This window comes from Callithrix jacchus, chromosome 5 (assembly GCF_049354715.1).
Source record: "Callithrix jacchus isolate 240 chromosome 5, calJac240_pri, whole genome shotgun sequence".
In the NCBI taxonomy this organism is placed as follows: Eukaryota; Metazoa; Chordata; class Mammalia; order Primates; family Cebidae; genus Callithrix; species Callithrix jacchus.
In genome coordinates this window covers 36,798,919-36,816,143 of record NC_133506.1, presented here as the reverse complement: position 1 = coordinate 36,816,143, position 17,225 = coordinate 36,798,919, and the positions used below count along the sequence as shown (strand labels likewise).

The window sequence follows — 17,225 nt, the reverse complement described above, 5'->3', positions numbered from 1 at the left end:
ATAATCTATTACTGTCTTTATTTTGATGTTCTCTTTGTATAGTTCTAGACTTAGCCAGTGAGAATCTCTTCAAGCCTGAAGTGTTATTCTCATATGTCTCCCTCATTTGTTGAGTACTTTCTTACATCTGACACAGTAACATGTTTCAAGTTTATTCTATACTTTCTCTACCACAGTCCTAGCTACAGTTAGCCATTTCTCTTGCACACCCTGGCTCTGTCATATGGAGAATGGTTTTTAGAAGTCAAGATTCAGGAGTTAGGTGTGTTCATTGCTACTGCAATAATGTTTCTTCTAGGGCTTCTCAGTGGACATAGCTGGAATACACACAGAAAGAGAGACTAGGATATATGCATATGTATAAATATATGCATTTATTTGTATATGCACACAAGTGCATACATAAACATGCATATCCATATCTATTTCTGTATCTTTACGTATATGTATGTATGTGTATAAATACGCATGTAAATCTAGCCATGAGTTAACACTGATACCTCCAATTCATTCTAGCACCACAGAGTTTATTTTTGTTTTCTTCCTTTCCATTTTGGTAATTCCTTCTCCAACAGTGAAAGCCCTTACTCCTGCTACCCCCAACATCTTTACTCATTTGCTGAATCCTAGATTAAACAGAAAGTAGTTTCAGGATTGTTAACCCTGCAACTACTTTCAAGTGTGTATTTAAAACACTATACATACTTAGTGGGATATAACCCTAAGTGGCTGAGGGAGAGAAAAATCTTGCAATCTTGCATTGTTTTTGAGTGAGTTGTAATGGTTTTGGTTTTCTGAAAATATTACCTTATGGGACAAATCAAATGAGTAATGATATTGGTGTGATTGAAAATTGAGTTTTTCAACATGATTAAAGAAATACAGATGTGAGGTTGATGAAATTAAAATCCCTCAGTCATAATTTGAACTAAAAGTATCAGTATGACCTCATGCTGTATTTTGTCTTATATATGCTTATGTTTATATACACCGTATACACACAAACACTTCCTATATTTGCCCGCTGAGTAGGCCCTAGAAACCATGACCATTCTAGTAGCAGTGACCAACCCTAGGGCATCCGGATTGTTGTCTCTTAAGTTTTCAACTCCTACCTATGGCTAGACTGTTAGCCACTTGCCCTGCAGCCTGGCCAGAGAGAGGAAAAATTAGCTGTTCCCACACTATGAAGACCTTTGCTCTGGTCTTCCTGGTGGCCCTACTGAGCACAGAGAGCCCCGGGTCTGTTTTGCTGCCCCTGCTTGGTGGCCTCACATGTAAGCTCTTGCCAGCCAGCCATGTGCTCCTTCCTCAGTGGGGTCTGGGTCTCCCCGTAAGTGACCACCATTGTTGAGTCTAAGAAAGTGACAGTGGAAAACAAGTTCTGCCTTCCCCCTGCCCCAAGAACAACTTGGTAAACCAGGATATATTAGTCCATTTTCACACTGCTAATAAAGACATTCCAGAGACTGGAAAGAAAAAGAAGTTAAATTGGACTTATAGTTCCACTTGGCTGGTGAGGCCTCAGAATCATGGCAGGAGGCAAAAGGCTCTGCTTACATGGCAGCAGCAAGAGAAAAACGTGGAAGAAGCAAAATCGGAAACCCCTGATAAATGCATCAGATCTCAAGAGACTCATTAACTATCATGAGAATAGAACAGGAAAGACTGGCCCCGTGATTCAGTTACCTCCCCCCTGGGTCCTTCCCATAGCATATGGGAATTCTGGGAGATACAGTTCAAGTTGGGATTTGGATGGTGACACAGCCAAACAATATCATAGCATATGCAAATTTGGGGCACCAAGATGAACTTCAAGCTTTCTTATTGCAAGGAGGACCTCTGTAACACAGTGGGCCGAGTAGCATGAGGTGCCTGGGATCTACCTTCCTTTAGCCCTGCTCTGATAGTCATTTTCTGTACCCCCCAACCCCAGTGGCCTTTCTTCTGTCCCAGTACCCTTACCGAGCTTCTTGGTCTTTGAGTCACTTTAGTAGTAAGTTATAGGAATTCTGGTGTCATTTTCAGCCATGAGGTTAGGGGAAGAATGTGGGCAGGGAATGGGTTGGAGGCTGCCATATCCAGGAATTCTGGTACCAGGTGAGTCCCTTATGGGCAAACATAGGATTCCTGCTTAGACTCACCCCCTTTCTATGGGCCCAGTAACTTCAAATCCAACTTAAATAGCCTGGCCTCAGACACAGGGGCCCCGTTGCTTGATATTCTGATCTCCAGGATCAAGATCATGGGGCAGGAGCAGGAATTCAAGACTCCAGTCTTGCTCTGCCACTAACTCACAGAGGAGCAAGGGCCACATTTCTTACTGCTCTGGGCCAAGGTAAGTGAGGACCCTGGGTGTCCAGTGATACCTGGAGGGCTCACTCACATGGCAAGGCCACCCCTTCCTCTCAGTGTCAATAATCACCCCTCTACTTGCTTTCTTGGGGGAAAAAACATTCCCACAAAAGAAACTAGGACTCCTGGAAACAAAATGGCTGAAGCCAGGTCTGGGCAGGAATTGTACAAGAGGAGTATGGAATATGTTGAAAGCAAAGGAGCTATCAAAAGACTTTGATATAATAAACATAAATGTACACATATTCATATCTGTTTCTGTATCTGTGTATATATACATACACACCTAACCATGAGTTCATACTGATACCTCCAGTCCATTCAAATACCACAGAGTTGATTCCAGTCTTCCTTTTTTCCACATTTGACTAGGTCATGTTGAAAGAACTCAGCCATGAGCAAAATGTGAACAGCAATAAGAATAATAACCACAGTGCAGTGGTTATTTAACATGGCAGATGTATTTAAATGTATGCCTTCATTGTATTCCATAAATAAGTAATTTTAAAAATTTCATTGGATCTCTTTTTGGGATGTTATTTTGGAAACGTTAAATAAAGAGAAAGAAGCAAAGATCTAGCTTGTCACTCTTACATGAACTGGACATTAGGGTACCCCTGATGAATTAACAGATCTAGGCAATGATCATCAATTCAGAAGAAAGATGACCAGATACCATTTGCCTCTTGATGGACATTTAGACACTACCTATGAAGTACTCTTGCCAGAAGTCAAATCTTAGACTGATCAAGTTCTAAGGTAGAACTCCTGATTTTGAGACAATGCAGGGAATAAAGGCACCTATTCAGTGGCACAGCAGAAATTGAATTGTTTTTAACTGTGGCAATGGTAATAATATATATTTTACAAGAGTCTGTATCTTTAGAAATGGATATTGAAATATGTAAGGATGAAACAGTATGATGCTTAGGATTTACTTCCTAACAATCTGGGAGGGTGGAGTGTGGTAAAAGTAAAACAAGATTGTTCATAAGAAGTCATTATACTTTTCTGTATGCTTTTGTATGTTTGAGAATTTCTATAGCAAAATTTTAAAGTGCTACCAGCTCTGAACCATCTTCCAAGAGTACAGGACAGCATCCTGGGAATGAGTGCCACTCATGCACAGACAACAGCGGGGGTGGGGACACCATGTCCTTCTCATTGCTGGCGCACAGTAGTCAGTACAACATGGGAGAAGAAATGAGTGGCCACAGAGGTGGCAGCCAAGTTTTGGGTATGATTTCTCTTCTGAAATCAGTCCCGTGACTCGTAACTGAGAGCTGGCCACTCACACAACATGACATTTAAGCACTTCCCTATTCCAAGGGCTGCTGCTGTTATATTTATGGTGACATGATGCATATGACCCTCCTTCTTCCCAGGCTCAGGCCCGATGTCACCGCATAGGCCAGAGCAAAGCTGTGAAGGTGTATCGCCTCATCACTCGAAATTCCTATGAGCGCGAGATGTTTGACAAGGCCAGCCTAAAGCTGGGGCTGGACAAGGCAGTTCTTCAGGACATCAACCGAAAGGGTGGCACCAATGGGGTGAGTGTGATGGGCCTGCTCTGGAGTCTTACGGGGCATTGATCGCACAGCCCAGGCAGGCTTCTCTTAGCACTGTTTCAGGGTTACTTTCACTGCATTGAGCCAGCCCTCGCATAATTGTTGGGTAATTCCCTACAACAGGGTATTATTCAGATTCAGGTCTCTGTGTTTTCTGAGTGGATACCGGAAATCTGTAGAAGCAGTTATGAGGTAGGTTTGTCCAGCATGGTGTGATATATCAGTAAAGAAGTTTTAACCATGCCCATTAGAAGCCAGCAGATCTTAACATTGTATTTGTTACTATGCCTTATCTCGTACCTCGGACTTTGAGCTTTGAGAGTGACTGGGACCAATTTTATCTATGTCCCCTCAGCCCCTAACAATGGTTGTCATATTAAAGACATAAGGTGCTGGATGGTCAGTAAATGAATGAATGAATAAATAAGCAGCTTGAGACAGTTAAAATATTTTTCCCCTTCTAGGGGGATAAGAATTGCAGCTAAGATTCTTAAATGGTCTTAAAGTATAGACAAACAAAGCAGAATATCTCCTTCATCTCTGAACTCAGGGCATCAAAGATTGATGCTTAAACCTTCTAAATGAGTTGTCTTTAGTCCAGATGTTCCATATCCTCTTAGCTATGCATATGTTGCTAAGTATAATACTTCAAGTTAGTCATACAGAGAGTCATGGAATTCCCTCTTGTGATTGATATAAAGAGAACCAGATTCTTAATTAGAACCAGAAGAGGGTGTTTGGAACCCCATTTCCTGTTTTCCTCAAGAGTTGAGAAGATCACATTTGTCATGGGATCATTTTTTTTTTAGCTGAGAAATGACATCATTTCCAATACTAATATACATATTTATTTAATAATGAATAAATCATTGTTCTTCTGCTTGTTTGGTACATCTGGAGGTTTTTAAAGATACAGGCTCAAAGTAAACTAGAACGATGTCAAAAAATACCATCTTCAGTACTGCATAGTTGTAGTGGCCTGTGACATTTGATAATAACCAACGTCCTGAAGAATGTTAGGGACCTTGGATCATGTGCTGGGCTAGTTACTGCAGAGCTGCCTATAGAGGACTGTCTGCCTATCCTCCCCAGAGTATCCTGCCTGGGTTTTCATTAGCTGAAGTTTGTTGCCCACGTCCTTTGTTCTCCTAACATGTAGAGTTGGTGGAGGAACGATGTACTCAATCACAAAGACCAGTTTTGAGGCTGTTTTCCTCCTATACATTTTCCACTTTGTGAGTAGCCTTTGGTAACCTGTCCAGGTACAGCAGCTCTCCAAAATGGAGGTGGAGGATTTACTTCGGAAAGGTGCTTATGGTGCCTTAATGGACGAAGAAGATGAAGGCTCCAAGTTCTGTGAAGAAGACATAGACCAGATTCTGCAGAGGAGAACACACACCATCACCATCCAGTCTGAGGGGAAAGGGTCCACTTTTGCCAAGGTACAGGGCTGTCTCTCCAGAGCTGTTGGGAGTGGGAGAGGAAAAAAAAAATGTTTATTCTCTGAAACCCATTAGCAGGGTTTCTGTTTTTCTGAATGCAAAGCCTTGAAATTGGTTGCACATTTAGTCTGCGTGACTATCTAAAGAGGTAGACCCTTAGAGGAAGGAAGTCTGAATAGGGAGTCAGGGGCTGTAGAAAGAAAATGCCACTCCTCACCTTTGAGAGCTGATCTTTAACAGACAGAATAAACGCTCTGTTATCAGTTGGCTCGGTTTGCAAGGACTGCTCCGAAACCTTCCAGTGGACATCTTGATTCCATTATAGAGCATTTCTTGAAGCTCCAGTGAACAGTCCATTCCCCAAACTCAAGCAAGTAGTTTGTTTATTTCATGGGAAAGAGATTTCACTTAAAGTTCTCAGCTTCTAGTCTGGGTGCCTCTTTTCCTCTGCTGTTTAGTCATTGTATTTAGAACTTAGCAGATCACTCTCAGGTTTCCCTAACCACAGTCAGTGCTGATTCCTGTGTGAGCTTTGTAATCTGTTTGATTAAATCTCCTGTTTGGTAACATCTGGAAGTTTTTTAGTAGGATATTCTGTGTTTTATAAGGAGAATATGGGTAAACTATCTCTTGTTTCTACACTTCATACTGCCCACCCCAATGCCTTTTCCATAGCAGACATTGGTAACTGTTGCACTAAAACAAAAAAATCTAGAAAAATTTTAAGAGTTGACTCTTTAATAGGGAACTAGACACCAAGTGGCACATTGCCATTGTCTCTGGGGTTTACCTTCCTGCTTCCAAGTTTGAGCTCCAAAAAAAATGATCCCTTCTGTTGAAATTGTAACTTCCTCGCCCAATCTTTAAAATAAATGAATAGAAAAGAATAGCCTTGAAATTTTCGCATTCATTTTGGAAGCTCTGTTAGGGTTTTGATTTTGAATGCAAATAGATAATATACTTACTTAGGCTTCTCCTGTATTTGAAATAACACGGGTGTTTTATAGTTTGTACTATGTTTAAGCACAGTTTGTTAATTCTTGTCTTCTTCACAGGCTAGCTTTGTGGCTTCAGGAAACAGAACAGATATTTCCTTAGATGATCCTAACTTTTGGCAAAAATGGGCTAAAATAGCTGAACTAGACACTGAAGCAAAGAATGAAAAGGTATAGCATAATAATATTTTATTCCATGGAACATTCACTTGTGTCATACATGACAATAAATTCCTACACAGCTCAAGTTATTATTTACTCTTGAGTCTTGATTATTAAATGATATTTGTACCATACTTAACACATGCCTGGCACATAGACAACACTCAATAAATCTTAACTGTTGTCATTTTTAAATGACCAGTCTGTTGGGCACCTGGGAAATTAGACGAAGGCAATTAGAACTGGAACTGGACACATGGGTCAAGTTCAGGTCTCTGTCTCAAGCCAACGTTCTATCCCTGGCATGTGACCATTTTATTTCTATTTCAGTACTTCCTGTGAGAGAAACTTCACACATAATAGAAAGAGGGGAAAAAGCGTGACAAAAGTTTGTTGGCTTTACCTCCATTCTTTCAGTGTCTCATGTTTTCTTAATTCTGAACGTGAGAAAGAGAATGGGCTTTGGAATGAAACCAGAGTGTGCCTTTGGATGAAGTACTTGACCCCCACTGAGATGAGTAGAAAAGGAGGTGGTGAGGCCCACACTGTGGGGTTACGAGGTAACATTTGTGGATATAATTGGCACCAGTGCCCAGCCCACTGTGAGGCATGCCTTAAATGTTAGTTTCCCTTCCGTCACCTCACTTCAGGATGAGTGTCTTCTCAGGTAAGTATTGAACTTACGGTTCCACAAACCCAGGAGACAGTCCCTGCTTGTAGTTTAGTAACCAGCACCCGGCCAGAACCACCACAGGTTGCTTAATCTACCTTCTTTTCTCCTATAAATAGAAATGCTTATTTTCTTCTTTTAAGAAGATCCTCCAGTCCCCTTTAGTAACCAGTTCTAAGTGTTTTACAGTGTCACAGTCAAGAAGCTACTGTGTGTGCAGGACAGTGGGTGCAAGCAGGGGAAGAAAGTGCTGTGGCCCTATAGCCAGGCAGAAGCACTTGGAGCCTTCTGAGTTGGGAAGCACGGTGACCAAAGCAGGGATGACACTGGACATACGCTGTCTGGGCTATGTGGAGGAGTAGTCAGGAGGTTAGCCTGGCTTGGGGAAGAGGTATAGGGGGAAGAAGTAAGGAGCAGGGAGTAATGAAGACTAGGGAAGACAAATGGCCAGGGGGGCCATCAGAATAAGGGAGGCTTCTGAGCTAGAGATGGTATTTTCAGTGAAAGGCAAAAGGTTAGTAGATAGAACCAGCGGAAGGCAGATAAATAAAGCAGGAATATGCATTTGTCTTCAAAAAGTTGCTAAGCAGATGGAATTCTCTGGTTTGTCTTGTCTCCAGAGTGCAGCCTGCTCTCTGCATGCTGGGCAGAACATCTGGGGCTGCACCACTCCAGTCTTTCTTGGCAAGAGCCGACCACCACTTTGGTCACTGGGGGGGGCCTTGCCTGCCCACACTCCGGGTGGAATGACTGCAGAAAGAGCAGATGGTGACGAGCAATACTGGGGGCCAGGGAACACACCAACTTGAGCAAGTCCCAGAGAATCCTCTCTGCTTGTCCTGTGGTCATGGAGACAGCAGCTGTGCTGGGAAGGGAAGAGCCTTTTGTGCTGGAGGATAAGACAGGGGCATGTTCTCTCCCAAATGTGTCCTGGGGATACACTTGTGCATTGTGATAGGAATAGAAGAGGACTTTCTTCCCAGTAGTCCTCTCCATTTCCAGGAAAGCTTAGTGATCGACCGACCTCGCGTGAGAAAGCAGACCAAACACTACAATTCATTTGAGGAAGACGAGCTCATGGAGTTTTCAGAGTTAGACAGCGACTCAGATGAAAGGCCCACGAGATCCAGGCGCCTCAATGACAAAGCCAGGCGCTATCTCCGAGCCGAGTGCTTCCGGGTAGAGAAGAACCTGCTCATCTTTGGGTGGGTATTGGCTCTGCTTGGTTTTGTTGTTGTTATTGTTTGTTTCCCTCTGTTTTTCAGTCCCTAAGATTTGTCTAGGGTGTCTCTCCAGTCCCCTCTGGAATTACAGGGCAAAGGGCGATCTGTTGGAGCAAGAATGTGCTTTCTACCCAGAATCCCTCTCAGCCACTGTGTGCTCTGCAACCACAATGCAGACGTGCCATGATTTTCTCATATGCTTGTCACAGAAAATCTTTGGTACTAATTTGCTGTCTGGTACTGATTTCCCGCTTCCCCTCATCCCCCAAGGATATATAAGGAGTCCACACAATAGATTTTATAGTCAAGGCATGATTCGTGCAGGGGTTTGGTTCTGGTAGAAATCAAAGGTTTAGCTTCTGTGAGCTCATCATTGCTTTTGAATAGTGCTTCTGTATTTTTTTAATTCCAAATTTATTCCTTGCTCCCGGTATTTTGGTTCCTTCCTCTTTAACATTGTAGTGGCCATATGAAGCACTCAGTGTCTAACATCCAGGTCACCTTAGTGATACTTGGTGTGCCACAGTCCGGTGGTCCTCAAAGGCCTTCCGGGACAAAGCCCTTGGGATGATTAACAGACCTACAGAGAACAAAAATCATGTATGGCTCTTGTTTCTCCTTCTATGGGGAGGCTGCATGGATGGCCTGGCCCGTCCTTCCAATACCTGTCTGTATGTCCACTGTCAGCTGGGGCCGGTGGAAGGACATCCTGACTCATGGCCGATTCAAGTGGCATCTGAATGAGAAGGACATGGAAATGATTTGCCGTGCCCTCCTGGTGTACTGTGTCAAGCATTATAAGGGGGATGAGAAGATCAAGAGCTTCATTTGGGAACTGATCACACCTACCAAAGATGGGCAGGCCCAGACCCTCCAAAACCATTCAGGTGAGAGGTGGCAGGGCCACGCCTAAGAAGCACAGATTCCCATGCACTTCATTCCCTCTTCCTCTGTGGGGCTGTGGGGCTGTTTTTGGGGGGACTTCTCTTTCTCAGGTATTTTTCAGCATGTTACCAGTGGGAAAAGATGATGCTTTCAGTTCTGCCTCAGAATCTCCCCATGTTACTACCTGTGATATTTTGTTTAAGTACAACTGGGCCTTCTTAAAGTTTCCCACATCCAGTCCTGCCCACAAACCTGAGTCTCACGCGGGTTCCACCTCTGAATTAGGGATGCACGCCTTGTGCTCTGGGACTCGCCTTTTGCATTTCACCATCCTGTCCCTTTCCCACCTCTGTCTGTGCCTTCTCTTATGCCACACTCTTTCTTCCCTATCCTTGACCAACATACCCCTTGAAGTTTCAAGTCAAATGTTCCTTTTCTCCCAGCCAGGTTTAAGTTCCCAAAGGCCACAGGTTATGTTACACCTTCCTTAATCCCCACAGGGTATTTGGGAAATCTTAGTGACTAAATGGTCCTGGAGTTTACTAAGGAAGAGACGAGGTGCATGGCCTTCCCACCACCACTACCTATGGGCTGAGGAGTAGGGTCTGCCGTCCAGACCAGAGCCCAATTCTGTTCTTACCCCAACCCAGCTGTGTCCTGAAACCCATGTTTAACCCCCCTTGGCTCATCCACTTGCCCTATGCTATCTTTCTGTCTCAGGCTTGTCTGCTCCAGTCCCCAGAGGAAGAAAGGGGAAGAAGACGAAGAACCAGCTGCTAATCCCAGAGCTAAAGGATGCAGATTGGCTGGCCACCTGCAACCCCGAGGTGGTCTTGCATGATGACGGCTATAAGAAACACCTCAAACAGCACTGCAACAAGTGAGTGTGCCCCCTCCCATACGCTGGTGGCAGCCCGGCTCAGACTGCTTCAATTCCTGGGAACTCCACAGGGAGACCACTTCATGCTCTTGTGCTACTTCCATGCAGGGTCTAGAAAGACCAGATATGTTATCTGTGGTCTAAAGTGGGTCAGAATTCATGTTGCAGCTCCCGTAACTCCTTTAACAATACTTCTGTTCTCCCACAAAACCTGGCCCCTCTGCCATTGCATTGTATATACTCCTGATGATTTTTCTATTTTAACCCTCAAAAACCAGTGAGCTCATCCTCTGCTCCTGAGGTCACATTAACAAGGGCAGAACATTGGCCTTGGTCGCAGCTACTCTCAGCCTCCTCTTCCAGTTTGCTGTTGCCATTCATGGCCTTCAGTTATTTGATAGGCATGCATTTAAGATAGTATTCTTTGTATCTTAGGCTAACAGCTGGGGTTGGGTGGGGTGGAGACAGCAAAAAAACAATGACTGAAAATGAAACTTTGTTCATATATAGTTTAGTCTTGGGGGGCTAGAACATTCAGCAACAAAACAGTGGCAAGTTTGCATGTGGATATTTGCATCACTCTGCAATGTATCTGACCCTTGGAAACTATCTAATTCATGTCAAAGTCATGCAAGAGTTATCTTTCCAGCATTGCTGGTAGGCAGTGTGAGGGCCTCTGGTTGCACACTTCTGGTAATCAAGAGTTTATTACCTTATAGGTTAAGAGCTTTTGCTTGGGTTTTCCTGCCTCCCTGTAACATTTTCTTAATTATTCTGTAGTTGTTGGGTTGCGGGTGTTTTTTTCTTTTACAGATAAAGTATAATCCTTTCTCTTGATCACCTCAAATATTTGAAGATAAGTTTCATGCCCAATACTGTAATAAAAACTATTGTACATAAAAGTACAGGTTCTTCAGAGGCAGCAGTAAGCACTCAAAATGTCGTTATTACCACCACTATATTATTTTAGCCATGTAAAGAAACTTTACAAACTTAAAAAGCATTCTTTCAAATCCAAGCTAATAGCAGACAGGATAATGGTTATCCACTGCGGGTGGGATAGTAACTGGAAGGGAATACCAACAGGACTTAAGGGAAACAATTCTGCTTCCTGATCTGAATGCTGAATATATATGTATGTTTTGTTTGTAGGAATTATTTAAGCTATACGTTTGTGCAGTGTGGAAGTATATTTTACATCAGTAAAATACTTGTAAAAAGAAAAAAGGATATGTCACCACACAAAATATTAATGGGTTGTTTTCTTTGGCTAAACCAAGGGTGTTTCACACCTGCTCCAGCTGTGTGTCCCTTTGAGTTCAGACACCAGCTGGGAGGAGGGGGCTGTCTATGAGGAATTGTCCATCCTTCCTCTGAATTGATTTCCCTCCCATTCAGAGGAAAATTGAATACTATTGGCTTTAAATTCTGTTCTCTCATGTTGCAGATATTGTCAGACGTCAACACATTTGTTTCTCTTTATAGAAATGGAAACAGCTTTCCCTGTCTTATATTTTCAGGAAAGCCCTACTCTAAATGAGCTAAGTCTCGGCAGACAGAACTCTGACATTCTGTTTCAGTTTTTACTAAGGAGGCTGTCAGCTACTACCATCTACAAATAAGGATTGGCAGTGGTTGTAAATTCTTAAGAGTTCTTATTCTCTGGGCTTTGAGAGGAAAAAAAAAAAAAAACAGGCCGGGCAGGGTGGCTCACTTTGGGAGGCTGAAGCAGGTGGATCACCTGAGGTCAGGAGTTTAAGACCAGCCTGGCCAACATGGTGAAATCCCATCCCTACTAAAAATACAAAAATTAGCCGGATATGATGGTGGGCACCTATAATCCCAGCTACTCTAGAGGCTGAGGTAGGAGAATCGCTTGAACCCAGGACGGGGAGGTAGCAGTGAGCCGAGATCACGCCATTGCACTCCAACCTGGGCAACAGGAGCGAAACTCCATCTCAAAAAATATATATATATCAGAATTATTTGAGTTGATTGACAGTTGAGATAAGAAACGGTATACCAGAGATAACAAAGGTTCTTTCCAATCTGTAAGTTCTAACTTTATGTGTTTCCACCTATAACTTGAGCCCACAGTGGCACTGTCTACCCTGATTTAATAGACAGAAATTATGCTTTGTTAGAGGCCTCACCCCTTTGTCTTAGTCCATTTTCTGCTGCTATAACAGAATACCACAAACTGGATATTGGCTCATGGCTCTGTAGGCGGGGATATCCAAGAGCATGATGCCGGCTTGTGGGCAAGGGACATCTGATGGCGAAAGGCATCACGTGGCAAGTCTGCATGGGATACATAGAGAAAATGTGGCTGAGCTTATTCCTTGTCAGGAATCCACTCCTGTCATAACAGCATTAACCCATTCATGGGAGCAGAGAGCCCTCTTGACCCAATCACTTCTAAAGGTCCCACCTCTTAATATTGTTACAATGGCAATTGTTTCTAACACACGAACTTTTGGGGGACACATTCAAACCATAGTACATACCCTTCAATGCTAACTTCTTTTGAATAGGTAATACATTTATGTGTTTAGAATCTCTTAAACAAAAGTAAGGAAAAGTAAGTTTTCCTCCCACCTCCAGTTCCCCTGTTGTCATCTCTAGAGTCAACCACTGTTAACCTGGTTCTTCCAAAGATACTCAGTGCATGTACCAGCATATGTGAATGTACAGACACTTTTTTCCATCCTTAAAATATCTGTGGTACATACTGTTTGATCCCTTTTTAAACGATTTATTTGGAGATCAGTTCTTACGTAAGCTTATGTAAATGGGCTTTCGTTTTTAATGGCTAGCCTTCATTTCTGGCTGGTATTGAGCAAATTACAGGCCTTCTTCTAAACCTCTTTACGTCCCTGAAAGGAAGGATTCCTTCAAAGTGGTCTGCCCTATGGTCTGGTCTACGGTCTGCCTACCCTTCCTTTTACCTTGTTTTTACACGCATTGAACCTGGGCCCTCACTGTTATCTCCTGTGCTTTCTTTTCACGGCTGGTGTCATTTCACAACTAGACTGCTGTAGCCTCCTCAAGAACAGGGTTGAATTTGTTTACTTTTGTTATACACCTACAGCACTAAGCATGATGCAGGGCATATAGTAGTTGCCCAACAAATACTTGCTTAATTGGTTTGTCTGAGACATGTTTGATGCATTCCCGTGGAGCCTGAGTATGGTCCATACAGAATAAAAATGAATTGAGCACCTCAGAAGAGAAGATATATTTCCATGAAAAATCGACACCTGCCTTTATTCATTTAACTGTGTACAAGTGAAACTTTGAAAGCACCACTGTTCACCCTACTCACTCTTCAGTAGCTGGCCTCTCAGAAGCCCATTCTGCCTAAGCGGTCACTGTGGCCACATGGAAGGAATGAGTACTCTTAAAGATGGGAAGCGCTGTCTGTTCCTGCTGCCTGCTATGGCTCACAGGATGGTCTAACAGATAACTGATGCAGTCATTTTCTTTTGTAAAATGAGAATGATCATAATAATGTCTGCCATAGTGTTTTGTTTTTCTAGTGCCTTCTCTTCTATTACTTCGTAATATTAACTACATGGGAATGCCCAGAATTTCCCAGTGTTAACTTGGGGATGTGGTTCACAGACAGTTACAGGTTCTAATTTGTTTTCATTAATGTGTTCACCTTTAATAGAGTACTTCTGCGAGTCCGGATGCTGTACTACCTAAAAGCTGAAATTCTGGGAGAAGCAGCTGAGAAAGCATTTGAAGGAACTCCTGCCAGGTAAAACAAATCAAACTTAACATATCAACGTTAAAGAATTGATATAAAATGCCTGTTCATGGAGCTGGCCAAACTTGCCTGTGCTTAAAGGGCCCGTGTTCCTCCCACCCCTTGCCCAGGACCAGTGACCCAGATGGCAGAACAGGCAAGTAGAGTAAGGACAATTCATCAGGTCATCTACAAATAAAATAAAGGAGAAAACCATTTCTTAGAAACCTAGCCCTTGGTGAGTTAGTTCATTTTATTTCCCTCAAAAATGTTGTAAATTGTCTTTTAAAACAGTCATTTCTGTACCTTAAGTGATTACAGTAGAATTAGTGTCAGTTCCTGATCTGACATGTATAGACTGGAAGTTTTACCCAGAATCCCATTGTTGGCCTTAGTATTCATATACATACTTCCTTTATTTGCTAATCATATTTGTAATACATGCGGCCTATTTGATTTGTTGAATATTAGTTTTGCAAATTAGTGTTTTGAAAGCTATAGAATCCTGTGGGAGTATCCCAAGATTTCCAAAAGTGAGGCTACTAGGTTCTCAGCGGCCACTTAATAAAACTGTCAGAAAGTCCCAGTTTATAGATGGGATCACCAAGTGCAGTTTGCTAGCTCTGTGCACGCCTGTCATTCCAAGAGAATACCAAGAGTGCTGATATTTGGACTTTGTGTTGGGATTAGCTGGGGACATGGTTTCTTCTTTCTCTTGCTTTCCACTGAGCAATGCTAGTGTCTTTAGGGGTCATAGGAGCACTAAAGTAAGAAAGAGGAACATAGACAATCCTACCCTTGGGGCAACTTGTAATCAGAGCTAGGCCTCTCAGCAACTGTTATCATCTTCTATGCCTTCCAGAGTCACTATTATAATTTCCAGCAGGGACAGGGAGTCTATGTGTTTTGGTAGACAGATTCAATTTGAGTCATATAAATGCAGCAGAATTCATCCTGATTATTTCCATCAGGTGTTACCTGGCAGCAGTACTCTGAATTTACTCTGTCGTGTAGGAAGTCATAGGTGGTAGCTGGGTAGAACACAGAGAGAATAAGTCTGCTGCCCACCCTCTTTCTTCCTCTCCATTCCTCTGTCTCTCACTGCTCCTATTCAGGTTAAATATCTTATTGTGGAGAAATTGCCATGAGGCATGAACAGCAGTTCATTCCAAAAAAGTCATTCAGTCATGGCTCTGTGCAGGCAGAGCCTTGGGTACTGGAAAGTCGAGGGCCAAGAAACACTATCGCCACAGAGGGAGCTGGGCCTGGCAAAGAGCAGTCAGTCCTGTGTCACAGTAAGAGCCTGATAGAAGAAGAAACTTCATAGGCAGCTGGAGGGGGAGGGAGGAGCCATCCAGGTACATGCTACAAAGCTTTAAAGAGCAAGGGACTGTACTCAGATGAATGAAGACAATGAACTTAGGGTGTATGTGAGCTCTTGAAACATGGACAGAAACTCAGAGAGGGGCTAATACCTGCATGTCTGTGCCCTAGAGTGAGTTATGTGCATCCCTTTGGCAAGGAGCAATGCAGTTTGTGATCAATTTTGACCTAATAGACCACTGCCAGGAGGTGCTACCTGTTACGGCAGTCAGCCTCTGAAAGGCCCTCCTGATATCCCCAGTTGTTCCATTGTGGACTTGTTCTCAAATGGTGCTTAAGATCTCTACTTGTTGAGGCAACATACTGAGCCAAGATGATTTGGGCACTGTCTTAAACCTTCAATCATGTATGAATTCAACTGTTTGGGGAAGTTCGGCCTTCAGAGGTCCAATATATCAATGGCCTTTGCTGTGGTTCACATGAGGTGCACATCAGAACTCCATACATGTGGATCTCAAAATGCTACCCTATACCAACTGGGATTGAGTTCTCCAAGAGGTGCTTCAAGATCGTGTAACTGGCTCAGTCAGTCAAAGGTAGAGCCCAGAAATCAAGTATTTATGCTTAAATCTCTCCCTAAGTGATTCTGATGCAAAGCCCTGGTTGAGAAACAGTGACCCACAGCCTTCCTAACACTTTTGTTTATTGTTACTTTAGCATCTCAGCATGTAACTAGGACTGTGGCCTAATACCAGGGTTGGGCCAGTAGCTTTTGTGTTGTTTTGAGTCTACGCCCTTCCTTCCCTAGGGAGCTGGACGTGCCTCTGCCTGACATCGACTACATGGAGATCCCTGTGGATTGGTGGGATGCTGAGGCCGATAAGTCCCTTCTCATTGGCGTGTTCAAGCATGGTGTGTATTTCTCTGAAGGTGTTCCCTTCTGGATCAGTTTCCCCCAGGAAGGATAAGTTCAGGCACTCTGACTAATAAGCTCAGCATGTTTCTGCAAAACTCTATCATTCTGTTACACATTCATCTTAGAGAGTAGACCCTCACCACCGCCCCCTTGGAATTTCCACCAGATAAATATATGGCTCACAATAATACTGTGAATATTGTATTATTGGGAAACATTCAGGCCTCAAAGAACCTGTTTGGTGTGTATCTTCCTCCCTTGCCTGTCCATGCTGTCGGATACAGGGCTGCCTCTAATAGTTCCAGTGCCTGGCACCTAGTTTCTTGAATGAAGGAGTAAATAAATGGTGGGAAATGCTGAGTTTCAACATTTCATATATATGCAGAATTCTAAGGTCATTCTAGATAATCTACATATTCCTAGTGTATATCTTTTTCCCCATTGGCATTTTAAAAACTAAGCATAGAAGATAAAAATAGATTATCTTTTTTAAAAATGTGGTAATCAAGCAACTAAAGGGGGCTGAGAGGTTTTCTAAACACTTGAAAAAACCGAAGTAAGTGCCTCCTTTCTTCACCTCTGACAGTGTTTTAAACAGCTGCCCTTGCTTTCAGCCAGCTGCCAGCCATTAAAATGAATGATGAAAGTGTCAAGTGATGGTCACCCATAATATGCCTGATACACCCCTTCCCTGCCAGGTGAATCAACAGAAAGTTTTCAATGAGGAGCAAGGTTTAAAGTGAAAAGAGTTAGGTATACCTGGCTTTAGCTATCAACTTCACTACTTACTAAACGTGTGACATTGGGCAAGTCATAAGCTTCTCTGACTTATTTTCTCACATATACAATGGAGAAGGTATAGTATCAAAACTGCCTACCTAGGGGTTATTTAAAGATTAAATATTACATTAAATGTAGACCACCTTGAACAGTGCTTGGTACATAATAGGTGCTGGGTGCTATTCCACTCTCCCATACTACTCTGCCTTTGGAAAGTTGTTAACTTTCTAATGCATGCTCTTTAAAGGGAATTCTTCAATTTTTACAGGCTAACC

The 17,225-nt window shown here is 42.9% G+C and overlaps 1 protein-coding gene across 2 annotated transcripts in view; it reads left to right on the top strand.

The window, feature by feature from the left end:
* CHD6 (chromodomain helicase DNA binding protein 6) overlaps positions 1 to 17,225 on the top strand; it is a 202,991-nt gene that overhangs the window by 141,568 nt on the left and 44,198 nt on the right. For both annotated transcript variants that reach the window (XM_078371699.1, XM_002806769.7), the window contains 8 exons: positions 3,741 to 3,905; positions 5,186 to 5,365; positions 6,421 to 6,531; positions 8,195 to 8,397; positions 9,103 to 9,302; positions 10,021 to 10,180; positions 13,854 to 13,943; positions 16,063 to 16,166. In XM_078371699.1, the coding sequence (XP_078227825.1) occupies positions 3,741 to 3,905; positions 5,186 to 5,365; positions 6,421 to 6,531; positions 8,195 to 8,397; positions 9,103 to 9,302; positions 10,021 to 10,180; positions 13,854 to 13,943; positions 16,063 to 16,166 (1,213 nt within the window). The remainder of the gene's footprint in view (positions 1 to 3,740; positions 3,906 to 5,185; positions 5,366 to 6,420; positions 6,532 to 8,194; positions 8,398 to 9,102; positions 9,303 to 10,020; positions 10,181 to 13,853; positions 13,944 to 16,062; positions 16,167 to 17,225) is intronic.